This window comes from Geospiza fortis, unplaced genomic scaffold (assembly GCF_000277835.1).
Source record: "Geospiza fortis unplaced genomic scaffold, GeoFor_1.0 scaffold118, whole genome shotgun sequence".
NCBI lineage: Eukaryota > Metazoa > Chordata > Aves > Passeriformes > Thraupidae > Geospiza > Geospiza fortis.
The window spans coordinates 2,246,174-2,260,601 of NW_005054380.1; the positions used below are offsets into that span (position 1 = coordinate 2,246,174).

A 14,428-nucleotide genomic window follows, 5' to 3' on the forward strand; every position below is an offset into this window, starting at 1 on the left:
TGCAGAAAGACAAAAACTCCTAAAGCTGATCCTGACTCCAGGTGTAGGAGCCACCCTAATTACAAAAAGGCACCAAGCTCACTGCACAGGGATAACTGAGGCTGAAAAAGGATTGGTTTTATTTCCAAGTCAGCCTTTAATTTTTCCCCAGCTTCCTCCATGAGTTTCTGCAGGAACTCTCCCCTCCTCACAGCAATTCATATGTTCTGAATTTTCATTCTAAAATATTTGTGCATTTAGATTTTTGTCTCCTGAAATGGTTTGAAGGATGACACTGGCAATTCCCAAATAAACAAACACAATGGCAAACTTATTGCTGCTGTTTGTGCTTTGGGTCAGATAGAAACACAGAATCACAGGATGGTTTAGGTTGGGAGGGACCTAAACGTTTAACTCCTGCCATGGCAGGGACCCCTTCCACTGTCCCAGGTGGCTCCAAGCCCTGTCCAGCCTGGCCTTGGACACTTCCAGGGATCCAGGGGCAGCCACAGCTCACAGGGAACAATTCCTTCCCAATGTCCCATCTAACCCTGCCCCCTGGCAGTGGGAAGCCATTCCCCCTTTCCTGTCCCTGCAGCCCCTGTCCAAAGCCTTTTTCCATCTTCCTTGTCAGCTCCTTCAGGCACTGCAAGGCCACAATTTGGTCACCCCACAGCTTCTCCCCTCCAGGTGAACAACCCCAGCTGTGCCAGCCTTTCCTCCCAGCAGAGCTGCCCCATCCCTCTGCTCACCCTGGTGCCTCCTCTGGGCTCTCTGCAGCAGCTCCAGGTCCTTCCTGTGCTGGGCCCAGGGCTGGGGCAGCTCTGCAGGTGGGGTCTCACCTGAGCAGGGCAGAGGGGCACAATCCCAATCCCTTTCCTGCTGCCCACCCTGGGATCAGCCCAGGACAAACAAACTGCTCCTGCCCAAAATTCAACACTGAAAAAGGAGCTGTGCAGAGTCCTGGGCTTATTTTGCAGTCCAGAGGATGCATGAACACCCCTCTGGCTCTGCACCACTTGAGCAGTAACTTTCTGGAGAAGGAATCCATCAAAGCCACAGGAAAAGCAGGATTACCTGGCTGCCACCACTATGGTTTTCTGTGCAGAATAGATTGTGAAGCAGTGTGGGACAGACCATTCATTCTCACTCTCCTCCACCTGCAGGAAAAGAGAAGATTTTTCTCATCAGTGCTCAGGCACCAATAAACACTAAAACTGTCCTGTGCTGGCTGGGACTGGAGTCAAACAGGATTCCAGCCTGGCTGCAGGGAGTGCAGAACAGCAACTCTGATGAATACCAGCTACTTTCAAGTCTATTTTGGCTCTCTATGAAAATCTATGGTGTGTTTCTACTGCAGGGGCACAGCAGCACTTCCAGCAGGGCAGGGAAAGGAAGGGTTGGAGCAGATTTGGCTCATTACTCACCGGGGGGTCAAGCACTATCAGCTGCAAACCAAAGACAGAAAGAACAATCCTGTTAGAAAAGGTGTGGGGAGGCAGGAGGATTGATTACATGCCCAGGTGTGTGCAGGGGGACAAAACACCAGGGTAAATAAATCCGTATTTCCAGATCAGCCTCTCAGAGCAGTGTGAAAATGAATGGGCAACAGGGTGTGCTCCAGTTGTTTTGCTAATGTGGAAGGAACAGACTGATCACCTGCAGATAAAGAAAGCTCTGTTTGACACACATCAAGGTCCAATTGCTGCTGAGACCTGCCCTGGAGCAGTTTGTGGCTTTGGTCCTCCTGCCCTGAAGGATTTCCTCAGCCTGCCTTAGGCAAAGCCATTTCCTTAACCCTGTGGTGCAACATGGAACCACTTACCAACATGCCATGCAGAGAGAGGTGTCCGTGGATTTTGAACTGATTTGTCCCTGTGACCCCTTTGCTTGTGTACAGTAACATATCTGAGAACTGGAAAGGCAGGAAGAGAACAATCAGTGCTCTGAAAGCAGCAGGGCCAAGGATTTTTTGACATCTCCTTAAAAATCTGTTGTTTAAAGGCCACTGTAGATGCATGAAAAATGCCATTTATCAGTCAGTTTGGCCAGCTACCCTTCCAACCTCTGTTTTGTTTACTCATAAAAGAGGAAATTAAATTTTTAATTCTGTTGAAACTCTGTGCCATTAAGGAACCAAGTTGACCGGAGAGTAGTACCACAACCACACCCTCTAAAAACATTGCTTAGAGTGAGTTTTCAGTCTCAGGTGCTGATTTTAAGCACAAGCACATGAAAACACACTTCCCCAACAACTTTATCTTGAGGAATTTGGGTTTATAAAAGTCAGGAGCAACACCTACCAGAAAGAACATCCTCTGCTGTAAGCCCTTCTTAGTGAGCTTGTACAAGCAACCTTCCCGGATAAACTCCTGCAGGGGAAAGGAAAAAGTTAAACCGTGTTTGACCTTTCCTGACTTGAGGGAATTTTATTTTCATCCCAGAGTACACAGATGTTGATTGGTGCCCAGCAATGACCACTAACAGATTTCTTAGGGGCCCGATGACACTTTCCTTCCTTTTTTGTGACATGAATCAGCTCCTTGCTGCAGCCAGCATTTAAATCAGTGAAGGAAGAGAAGGGAAAGGAGCAGAATTCCTGTTGGACACCAGCAGTTCACCTGTCACACTTACATCCCACTGCAGTGACTGCCAGAGCATCCCCAAAGCCCATGCGATGCTCCTGTATTTATGCCCAGTACATCTATCAAAAACAAAGAAACAAAAATCCAGGCAGGAACTGCACAAACTCCTGTAACACAGAGGCACCCACACCAGCTCAGCCCAGTGCTGTGGCTCTCACCATCCCTGTGCTCTCTGAGTTTGCACCAGGCAGACTCAAGCAGAGCTGGGAGTGCATTTCCAGTAGGACAAACTCAGAGCACCACACCCCAGCACACCCAGTATCTGTACTGGGAACACAAAACTGCAGCTAGAGTTTAAGCAGAAGCTTTTCTGATCAGAATATCACCAAGGTGATGATCCATCATCCATGGCACCCACTAAGAGACAGTTACATGAAGTTACACAGACCAGAGGGGCAGTGATGGCAAATCCTCGCTTCAAAGGCACTTCCTTGGAGATAAAACCAGCAAAGGCCCTAAAAACTAAGCAGAGGCACTTACCCTGCCAGGTGCTGTGAGATTGTCTACCCCAATCAGGTCATGCTGCAGCTCTGTAAGCTTCTGGAAGTTTTCCAGGCGGATGAGGCTGTGCTGCAGCTGTGAGGTCATTTCTGTGACTTCCTTCAGGGCATCTGTGTGGAGAACAGCACCAGTGGGACCAGAGCAGAGCAACCCAGGGCACCCATTTCACCCCTGGAAAACTGAATCTGAAATTTAGATCTGAAATTTATAGCCAATTCTGGAACAGAATGGTTCATATGGAAGGGACCTACAACAATCATCCAGTCCAAATGCCAATTTAAGTGTATTTTAGAGAAAGGTAAAAAGAGCAAGTGACTTCACAGCATTTCCTATGCTTCTGGAGATCATTGTGTATCTGAGATTTTGCTTAAACAAAACCCATTTACCATGTAGCTGAAAGTAAATGAGAAAATCAAACTATTTCTGCCAAAAATTACTTTGCCATGAATGGACTTTACTACACACACTTCTGATGCTGCAAAACAAGCATTTTTGGTCACATTTTTACATCTAAAAGACAAAAAGTTTGTAAAAAAAACTCCTCTTTTTTTCCCTGTTAGGAGACAAGAAAAGGACAAAATTTCCAGCTTTGGGAACCATCATAAGAAAACAACTTCCTGGAATGCCAGGAAAAGGAGGCACTTACATTAAATTTGTGAACCTAACTGAAAATAAGTGTTCAAGGTCAGGCTGGACAGGGCTCTGAGCGTTCTGGTCTAGCAAAACTATCCCTGTCCATAGTGGAAGGGGAATGAGCTGAGTTTTAAGCTCCCTTTCAACACAAACCATCCTGAGATTCTATGAGTGTATAATTCTTGTGTTTCTAGGGCACAGGCAGAGTTTTGATGCCCATGGGGAGGGTGCTGCCAGCAGGACAGGGCTGGGCTGTAGGAGCCAGGGGGCAGCATGGTTGGGAGGGACAGAGACGAGAGATCTCTGCAGCCAGGGCAGGAACTTGGGGTTTATTGCAAAGGGCCTGGGTGCAGGGCCCTGCTGGGAGCTGCCAGGCACAGCTCAGAGCAGGCCCCAGAGAGGAGAGGGGTAGAGAAGATGAGAGGGCAACTGAGTAGGAGGTTAAGAGTATAAGGGAGTAAAAAAGGTAAGAGAGTAAAAGGGGTAAGAGAGCAAGGTTCCCATTACAATACAATAAATCTTCTTCTGTGTTCAATATTCTGATCCTCACTAACCAATCTAGTATAAGATACAAATCCTATAGCATTTCCATACAGCCTATAAGAATCATTACATTACCATACTGTGTTACACTTTAAACCCTAAAAACTCCTCTTTGGGCCCCTTCTGCCAAGCTGGCAGGGTCTGCTCTGACCCTTGGGCCTGTCTGCAAGCAGAGGGTGTTGTTCCATCAAAAGGGGATTACCTTCAGCCAGCCACACCATTGTTTTCCAGTTGTTCAGTAACTAAGGGATCTCAAAGCTTGCTTACATTTCATTATCACCTATAGATTCTATATTCTCAAAATCTTTTGCCAGGCAATCATATTTATAAGGCTTTCCTGTTTCATCTTCCCCAGCACTGGGCGCTCACTCACTGCGGCAGTCGGCGAAGTCCCGGTGCTCTGCTGTGTAGTGCTTGCACAGCCTCCCCAGGATCAGCTTGTAGTGCATCAGTCTCTGGATGGGTTTGAGCAGAAAGGTATTGAGGGGCAGGTAGCAAACCTTCTGCAGCTCAAACTCCTTATAAACCATCTCCAGCTTCTTGAGGCGTTTGGTCGCTTTCTCCAGTTCCGTCAGGACCTCGTCGTGTTTCTGCAGGTAACCGGTGAACTCCTGTGGAAATGGACAAAAAGTGACTTGGATCAAAGGAAAACAATCTTTCATCATTAAATGAAGTGGCAGGTAGCTCCCAGCCAAGGTCAAAATAGGTGTTTGTATGGCATTGTGCCCGTGCCTGCTGGGAATACCAAATGCTGGTGGAAATAGCAGTCCCACACTCCTGCACTCCCATTCAAGCCATTGGTTTTAAACAAACAATTACTCAACTACTGCAGCACTAATGTAACTGTCCCACATAGGCACTCTGCACCAAATAAAGCTGATTTCATTTCAGAAGAAATTATTCTGCCTTTAAAAAATATGTATATTTTTAAATTAAATAACCTTGTGAATCAAGGTCTCAATAGGGGTGCTAAATAAATAACTTTTCTTTGTTTTCTGCTGAATAAACAACAAACACCTTTTCTCAAGGTAAATGTAGGTGGCTAAATAAGCAACAGTGATACAAAGCCTTCCTGCAATTATTTTACCACCTTTTCTTTTTAAATTATTTCTCAACAATAACTGTTTGCAAGTTACTTCAAGACTGACTGAAAAGAGAAGGTTTAGATGGGATATTGGAAAGAAATTCTTCCCTGTGAGGGTGGTGTCAGAATCTGATAGTTCATGGCTAAAACTTTGTTAGGAACCTTTTTCCTGCTGTCTAAAGAAGCTACAGCCACAGAAGCCCAGCCCTCCCTGAAGATGCCTGACTGGAACTTTGGACTGAGAGTTAAGATGCCTTGATAAAATAAAGGGAGCACTATTATTCAATAATCATGGGTCTAGGGAGAATAAACAAGGCAGAGGGAAAAGAATGCATGCCCAAGAAAGCCACACCTAGCAGAAAATCATTCCTGGCTGGGTTTGGCTGGGGGAGACCATAGCCCAAAAGGTCAGGTTTGCATGGAACCCCCAAACAAAGGGGAGAGTTTTGGGTGAGTGGTGAAACCTCTGGTCAGAGGCAGTGAACATCCACCCTCCCCTACACCAACTGGATCAGTTGTAAAACCCCCAACCCCAGCATGGCCACATCCATGGCACATGCACGTGGGAGGGCAGCTGAGGGGGGTCACTGCACGGGATGCAAAGTGATTCAGTCTGCTGCAACAGACTGTGTAAGACTTGCCCCTCTCCAGGGAAGGTACCTGGGCATCCCACCTGGCCTGAGCACATATTAATCCCTATTAATGATTCTGTGTTTTGTGGGGGACCCTCACCAGCAAGAAGACCAGCTGACAGGATCATCAGGATGCTGGTGGGATGCACAGAGTGGTGATATTTTCTTTAATCTTTCTCTGTCCCTCTCTTTCTGTTTCCCCCACCTCTTCTCTATTTCTTTCTCTTCCCTCCCTCTCTCTCTCTGATATTTACTATTAAATAAAGCCCATACTGTCGACTTTGGCATATGGTCTCATTTGCATTTCTAATTTTTTTGCATTTCTAATAATTTTAAGAACCAGACCATAACAGGTGGTGAGGCCCTGGCACAGGGTGCCCAGAGCAGCTGTGGCTGCCCCTGGATCCCTGGAGGTGTCCAAGGCCAGGCTGGACAGGGCTTGGAGCACCTGGGACAGTGGAAGGTGTCCCTGCCATGGCAGGGGATGGAATGAGATGAGCTTTAAGGCCACTTCCAACCCAAACCCTCCTGGGATTCTGTGAATGGAAATATTAACCCTGAGCTCTGATCCTTGACAAAACAAAACAAAACAAAACAAAACCAAACAGAACACCTCAATAATCCCCAAATTTCAGTTCTTGCACCCTGTGTTACCTTGAGAGCGTGCATGTTCCTGAGCATGACATCCCCGATGCGCTGGAAATCCCCCTTCACATGAGCATTGCTTCTGCCTTCCCTGGAACACACAGGAGGAGCAAAGGGGAAGGCAACACACATGGGGATCAAGAAATTTGTGTTTTCTCCCTCCATCTTCCCTTGTAATTCACAAAAATCTGTAGGCATTTGACATTCTGATTTCACTGTTCAGATTGAAAACTTGGTACGTTAAATATGGATGCAGCACAAAACAGCAAACATAAAGACATGCTTAAAAAACTGAGAAAGGACTAGAAAGGAGCTTGTGTGAAAGTCTGTTTGAAAGCTTTATGTTTCATAAATGTCATAACACGACACCACCTGATTTTGTGAATTTATTTTTGTTCATACTGTGTTTATGTTGATCACCTCCTTCTGAAAGGGAGTTATACTGTAATATACAACATGTCAGGTCAGGAGAAAGTAATAAAAAGTTTAAAAGACTAAAAACATCATCTGTGAAATAAACTGCATTGCAAGAATCAAACTCCCATGTTAATCACAAAAATGTTTCCTAGATTTTCACTTGGAGATTTCATTAAACGTGTGGAAAAAACACACGCATCATCTTTTTGATCTTGTGTTCCTTTTTTTTTTTCCCTAAGGCTTGAGAGATACTATCAGATTATATCAACAATTGATGATCTTAAAGGTGTTTTCCAAGCTAAATGATTCTGTGATTACAAAACCCTCAGGCTGGTGCATAAGCCATACAAGTACAGGATATTATATACAAAGCAAAGATTGGAAAATGGCCTTTGTGCAAGATGGTTTGTACTGTTTTCATAGCTTTAATTTCATAAAAGATTTCCCCTTGCTTCTCTTGATGCTGAAATACCAACTGCAGTCTGGTTTTGATGTGAGGATGTATAAAATGGTCCCCCTGGTCACTTACCAGAGTGAGAGTCTCTGTTCAATCTCCTTGAGAAAGCCTCTGTGGAACTCATAGATGGGGTCTATGTTGGAGAAGAGCAGGGTCATCAGGCCCTCGGGCATGGCATTCTCCTTGATCACAGCACTGCGGAACCACTGCCAGAAAGCCAGAAAGTCTCATCACTGTCTCTGCTTCAGAAATTCATTGTTACCATGAAAATTCCTGCTCCTGAAGTGATGGGGGAGGAGAGAGTATGCACAGGGAAAAAGCAGGGAGGAAGAAATAATATTTAGGGAAGATGTAATTTGTGAAAAATGGAAATATGGGATTTTTTTTCCTTGCCAAATATGAGGAAGATGAGGGACATGGCTGGCTGTGGGCACAAGCTTGTTTCTGAATGCAATGATGGGATGGTTGGGGACAGCTGAGTGACAGTCAGTTACCCAGTGGCTGCCCCAGCTGCTGCCACTTCCACGCAGATAAAACTGCTCTCAATGGCCTGGAGCCTGTGCCAGTCACTCAGCTGAAGACATCTCGTTGAGGTCACATTCCACACTTTAGTGCTTCTGGCAGGGATGGGGATATTACAAAAATCCTCTGAGATTTTCCCCCCTTCTTTTAGGAGAAGTGCTGGGAAGCCTGTAGGAGGAATTGGAGTGAGATGGTGCTCAATGAGCTTGCAGAGAACACCTCCACTGAGGCCACGCAGCATTGAGGGACTCAAGCTTTTCTTAAATGAAATTAAAACAACAGCTTATAGAAAAGCAACAGTCACAGTGCTCAAACATGGAGCTCATGAACAAAAAAAGCTCTTTTAGAAGCACATGAACTAGAAATTCATGCTGCCCTCCAAAGGGGACTCACTTGTCTATTCTGGGTGAAAGGAGGAGGAAGAAACAGAAGCAGCAAAATAAGAAGAAACTCTTCAAACCCCCATGGATTTGATGCCATTTGCAACTGTCATCTGCTCACAGATCCAAAGGCACAAGTCTAAAAGCTTCCCAAGGAAAACCACAGAGAAGACAGCCAGGTTGTAAGCAGAGCTGGCAGATATCACTGAAATGGAATGTTGTGCAGTTGCAACACAAAATCAGAGTTAGCCTGAAAACACAGATTACTAAAAATCACCTAATATGAACAAGGCAAGGGACTCCTGCAAAATGTTTTTAGGCTTTCCTTGTTCACAGTTTTCAGAGCATAAGTTTAAGTCACCAGGATGGCACAGGATGCAGCTGGAAGTCCAGGGAAGGTATCTGCTCTCCCACAGAAGGAGCTATGCAACAAGGAAGGGGACAGCTACTTGGCTCATGGTTTATGCTACATCACAAGAAGAAATTCCAAATTTTTCTAACCTAACAACCACAAACCTGTCATAAAAAGGGAAAAGAAATAAAGTCAAAGGCACTTACCACTGTAATGACCTCCAGGTCCTTTAAATAGGTGCGTTCTGTGGCCAGGATCTCCTTTGCTATGAAGTATGCCTTGTCTGTGGGGCAGCGCTGGAAGGACACACAGACACCAGTGAGTACTGAAACACAAAGCCCCATCTCCTCCTGGGCATCAGCTCAAACCTCACATCCACTTCCCCTTGCTGTGTGCAAATGGAGCAGCTCATTACTAACAGGACATCTCTTTGTTCAGTATCATATTCCCAAATGCTGACTTTACTATAAAATATTCTTTATATTGTTAGAGTATTTAAAAATAATGCCAATTATATGTCAATTATCTTAGAATCACAGATGGTTTAGGTTAGATAGGACCTTCAAGCTTATCTCATTCCAGCCCCCTGCCACAGGCAGGGACATCTTCCACTACACCAGGGTGCTCCAAGCCCTGTCCAACCTGGCCTTGGACACTTCCATTACAGGAACTTCCACCTCAAATCAAGAGACCACTTTACAAAAATATGGAAACACTTAATCCAAGATACCCAGATTTTAAACACTTCTCTAACCAAACACAGCCCAACAGATTTGCAAGCAGTCCTTTTCCAAAACTGTTTATTTCCATTTACAGCTTTTACTCAAGCTACTCCTTTGAAGACCAGATTAACTAGCTAAGAAAAAAAGAAAATCCAACCACAGCAGTTGTTGGCTGCATGATTGCTCTGGGCTGTTTTTTAAAGAGAAGACAGAATGGATATGGAAAAATAAAGGAATGAAATGGTGGCAAGAGATGTTGTGCTGTTACAACACAAAATTAGAGTTAGGCTGAAAACATACATTACTAAAAATCATGGAATATTAAGGAATTAGTCACTCTTCAAGGTAAGGGACTGCTTTGTCTCCTTAGTTCACTGTGCTGTGCTGTAGCTCTGTGCCAAATGCCACTGAGTTATGTCAAAATTTGGTCTCCTCCATCTCTGCCCCTCCTGAGGGAAACACTGCTTTGAAAATTCTTTCTTCTGTTTCCTTGTATGTTCTGAGCTAATTAAAAATTCTCTTTATAGAGTCACTTTGAGATGCCTCCAGTGCTGTCAGCACAGCCACTGAGCGTTTCCCAATCCTCCAGCTCAGGGTTACCCATGGAGGAGACATTCTCCTGCTTGCTCAATAACCTCTCTTTTGAGTCCAGATAATCCCTAGAGGAGTGTATCCTCAAATAATTAATTTTGAGACACTGTCTAGTCTCTTTTCAGGTTATTTTATGCTAGTTATTATAGTTCCACATGTCAGCCCCCTCCCTGGAGGAAGCAGAGAACATGCTCCTACTCATTCCACAGCCATCCCCTTCAATCTACCTGTCTTATAGGCAAAGTCCTACCTGATCTTGGCTTTTTTCCTTGGCCTATTTACCTGACTGCAGCCTCATATGCTGTGGAACCTCAGTGGGCATCCACCCTAAGCAGCCTCTTCCCAAAAGAAACATCCTCATTTTCCTGGCCTCCCTGGAGCCTAAGGTGACACAGTTTCACCATCTCACACCCCAGCCTCAGCAGCTCCTTACAGACAGGAGAGTTTCTGCTGTCAAGGATGTTTTTACACAGCCCTGGGTACATCCTCTTCTGGACTATGTACAGGATCTTAGTGCACTTCTTTCAAATCTTACAGAGCATGCAGGTGTGTGAAATGGGAGCACGACTTCCACACAGGCAGGTAGTGATGGGGGAACTTCTTTAAAAACCAAAACCACACCATGGTCATAACCTAACACTTCTCTTAACCTGCATGGATCATGTTTTCCTCCACCTCTGAACACTTCTGCAGGTGTCTGCCTCATTCTCCAGCTGACTCTGTGCTAACCTGGGGCACAAGAGGGCTTTTATTTTACCCAGGCACCTTCTCTTCCTTTCTCCCTCCCCAGCACATCAGCCCTTTCTGTTAATTCTCAGAAGTTCCTGCTCTTTCCAAATTGCTCCCTGGTGGAATTTAGTGCCCTTAACTTGTTTTTTTTTCAGGCTTGCAGCAGTTCTAAGTGCACCCCTTGTGCTGAGTGCTGGCAGCAGCTGCTGGGCAGACCCTGCACCAGAGTGGAAAGGCTGTCACAGTGCACAGGGGCCCTGCCAAACACCTTCACCACTGCTCAGGCTCCGCAAGGGGAAAGAAAATCAGCTCATGCCTCAAAAGCCAAACACACGAACTCTCTGAGGTGGCAGTCTCCTTCTGGAGTCCAAAGAAAATGTTTCTACAGCCACAGCAGCCATCCAGGCAAAGATCCCCACTTGGAAAAACTGATGTTTCACCATATAATGCACAAACAATCCCACCTGGAAACCTTCAACACTCACCAGATGCAGCAACCCCGGCTTGTGGGGAGTGAAGAGCTCTACTCTGAACTTGTAATGGCCAAAAATGTTTAACTTTTCATTTCAAACATCAGGTTCAGAAGTGTTAAAAATAACTCTGAGTGGGGGAACTCCCCCCAAAAAACCCAGCTTCAATGCCCTTTTTAAAGTGGGTTGCTACAACCAACCTCCTTATGAAAAGGAACAGGGAGAAATCTATTGGTGAGATGAAAGAAAAGCACAGTGATTTAAAAAGAAAGAAAGAAAAAAACCCCTCATCTTTCTCAAGGTATCAGTAGTGAACCAGCAGCACCATGGCAGCAAAGAGCAGACAGCACACATTGTGAGGGCTGGAGAGTTTGCAGAACATGCCCTGATTAACCAGGTGGAACTACAGCAGTATCACCTTCAAATCAGAGCTCTAGTCAGTGAGATGTTGCAAGATTACATTTGTCTTGTACAACAAAGCTGTAAAGCTCCTGTGAAAGGTAACCAAATTCACACTGGTTCCCTCTTGTGTCTGTTTCACTTAAAACAATGTCTCTGAATAGACATCAAAGCTTTGGAATATTCAGGAGCTGATCAAGCTTAAGATCAATACAATAAAGAGAAGTTCCCTTCTAAGGAGTCTCATAAATTAGTTTCAGCCTGAAGGAGAACACAAGCTGCCAAAACACCAGACCTTGCAGAATGTGGCAGAAAGGGCTGGGCTTCACATTTAACTCAGCTAACACAGTCTCTGCTCATTATTTCCAAGCTATAAGGATAAATGAGAGGAGTTATTTTTAAAATAACTATGGAAACTAACAGCAGAGTGATCAGCCAAAGCTATAAACTCTACCTCAGAAAGTCTAAATGAGACAGGGAAGCTGCCAGTGGGGTGGGTTGTGTGCAGCTCAGCTCCCAGTCACTGGTTAAACCTTCCTCCCCCTGGCAAGCACTCACAGCACGTCCACACCATGGGTGTTTCTCAACAGCATCACAAAAGTGCCTGGAGGTGCCCAAGAATGTGGTAAAGACACCAAAGAGCAGGGCCTGTGACCAGGTGCCTGAGGATCCTGGTCCTGCCAGAGGTAAGACAACCAGAACACTGGATGGGGCAAGCAGAGGAGCAGAAGCAAAGACCACACAAGGTGGTTGTTTCTTCTTTGTGGCTGTATGGAAAACTGCAGATGCCAGTGTGGCCCCACACTCCATACAGAACTGAGTTTGGACAGTGGAGCCTTCCTTGCACTGTAATGGAAGGTTCTGGATCCTTCTCAAGCACCAGAGCCAACAAACCTCTCTGTAAACAAGGCAAGGAGAGCAGAGAATCTTCCAGAAAAATGGTCATGGAACTCTAGTGTGGACCTCTTTATCCTACTGGGAGAAATTCAGCAAATGCTGAGCTCTACATGGGGGCGAGGAAAACCCCACCTCATGTGGGGGAGCCCCTGGTTAAAGCAACCAGTGCTCAGTGGTTGAAAGTTTCTGTCACTAGGCAGAAAGAAAACAGCCCAGGCATGGAGCAGCACCCAGACACAAGCACATCTTGAAGACCCAAAGCTGTTCCTGGTTTGAGACTCACTTCACCTGCAAAAGTCAGGGGCAGTTTTGTCCCCCTCCTTCCAGAAAGTGAGTCTCAAGCTTCTGCAAGGCCAGAGCACTGTCCACCTCTCTCCAGACAGAAGGGTCAGCCATGGAGAGGACAACTTCAAAAACAGCCAGCTCTGCTGAGCAAGCCCATGATGAAATGGATGTGAGAGAACTGACACTGAGCTGAGGTCCTCCACAGCTCAAAGGGCACACCACAGGGCCCCTCTAAAGGGACCACAGAACACCACAGGGCCCCTCTAAAGGTCAGAAAGCATGACCTTGAGGAACAATGTATGGTGAGATGGAGCAATGAGACAGTGATGAGACTGCAGGGGAAGGAAGGAACCCAGGAAACAAACCCCTTATGCATTAACAAATAAGGATCTCTGAGGATCACTGTGTCCAGCTCCCCAGTCCTTGCAGATCTACCTTAAAATAAACCATATCACTGGGGGCATCATCCAGATGTTCCTTGATCTTTGTCTTGTGATCACTTCCTGGGGAACCTGCTCCAAGGATCAGCCTTGGGGTGAAGAACCTTAGAAGAACCTTTCCCCTAATATCCAACCTGAACTCATTTCCATTCTGGGGTACAAAAGGTGGCTTTTGAACACAGTTCCCTGACACACTGCTCCTGCTAAAACAGAGGGAGGTGCTCCCAGTGGCCATGCCAAGAAGACACAAGATGCCAGGAGGGCAGAGAGGACTCCTGCCACAACAGCTCAACATATCCAACCAACCTTCAGCACTGGAGTTCTGCCCCAGCCACCACAGAATAAAGCACAATCAGCATTCAGCAAGCAAGCACAGCTCCTCATTGGCACCTGCAGTGCCCAGCACAGCTGCCATGTGGCACCATCACTGCCCAGCTCTGTGCTCTTACCTTCCTTTTCATTTCCTCATCCTCTTCTATCCTGGCACCGCCGGCGTCGCTGAGCACAGGGCTGAGCAGAGGGGACGAGCCCTGGGTGGCTGCAGCCACCTGAAAGCCTGGGCTCAAACCCAGGGGACTCTTCAGCACAAGGGAGGACAGCTGGCCATGGTCCACAGGGAGGCCTGGGTGGGAAAACAACAAGAAAATGGAGTGGAAAAGGAGAGAAAATTATTTCAAAGATAGTGCAAATAAGGTGATTATCCACTGTTACAGCAAACCAGCATTGCAATCTCATATTATTTTTAAAAAGGTGAAAGAGCAAAAAAGGCATACAAATCCAAAGACTTCAGTGTGTATCTCAAAGTAAAGGGAGTGTTCCCTGCATGCCAGAGGTTATAGGGCAGTGCAGTAAGGACAGACAGCAAAACCACAGTAAAGGGAAGGATAAATTGCTTATTGTCACAGAGTAGCAGCACAGTTCACAACACAGGGTTAAACTGCAGGGACTGGAATACAGCTTTTAATTTTTGCTTTTCAATATAAGAGTTACTGTTCAACACAGGGAAAAGCTAGGATAAATTATTCCATGACTTGCCACTCCAGAAGACAAAGTATGTTAGAAACACATTCAGAAATTGGGGTATCTCCAAGATTGATCCAAAGGG

General features: G+C 45.8%; 1 protein-coding gene across 1 annotated transcript in view; it reads right to left on the reverse strand.

Moving 5' to 3' along the window:
• FARP2 (FERM, ARH/RhoGEF and pleckstrin domain protein 2) overlaps positions 1 to 14,428 on the reverse strand; it is a 70,780-nt gene that overhangs the window by 9,612 nt on the left and 46,740 nt on the right. Inside the window, 9 exon segments of the mRNA XM_031060350.1 lie at positions 1,057 to 1,139; positions 1,805 to 1,894; positions 2,283 to 2,351; positions 3,105 to 3,235; positions 4,675 to 4,912; positions 6,672 to 6,753; positions 7,609 to 7,742; positions 8,997 to 9,086; positions 13,773 to 13,945. Coding sequence (XP_030916210.1) covers positions 1,057 to 1,139; positions 1,805 to 1,894; positions 2,283 to 2,351; positions 3,105 to 3,235; positions 4,675 to 4,912; positions 6,672 to 6,753; positions 7,609 to 7,742; positions 8,997 to 9,086; positions 13,773 to 13,945 — 1,090 coding nt within the window.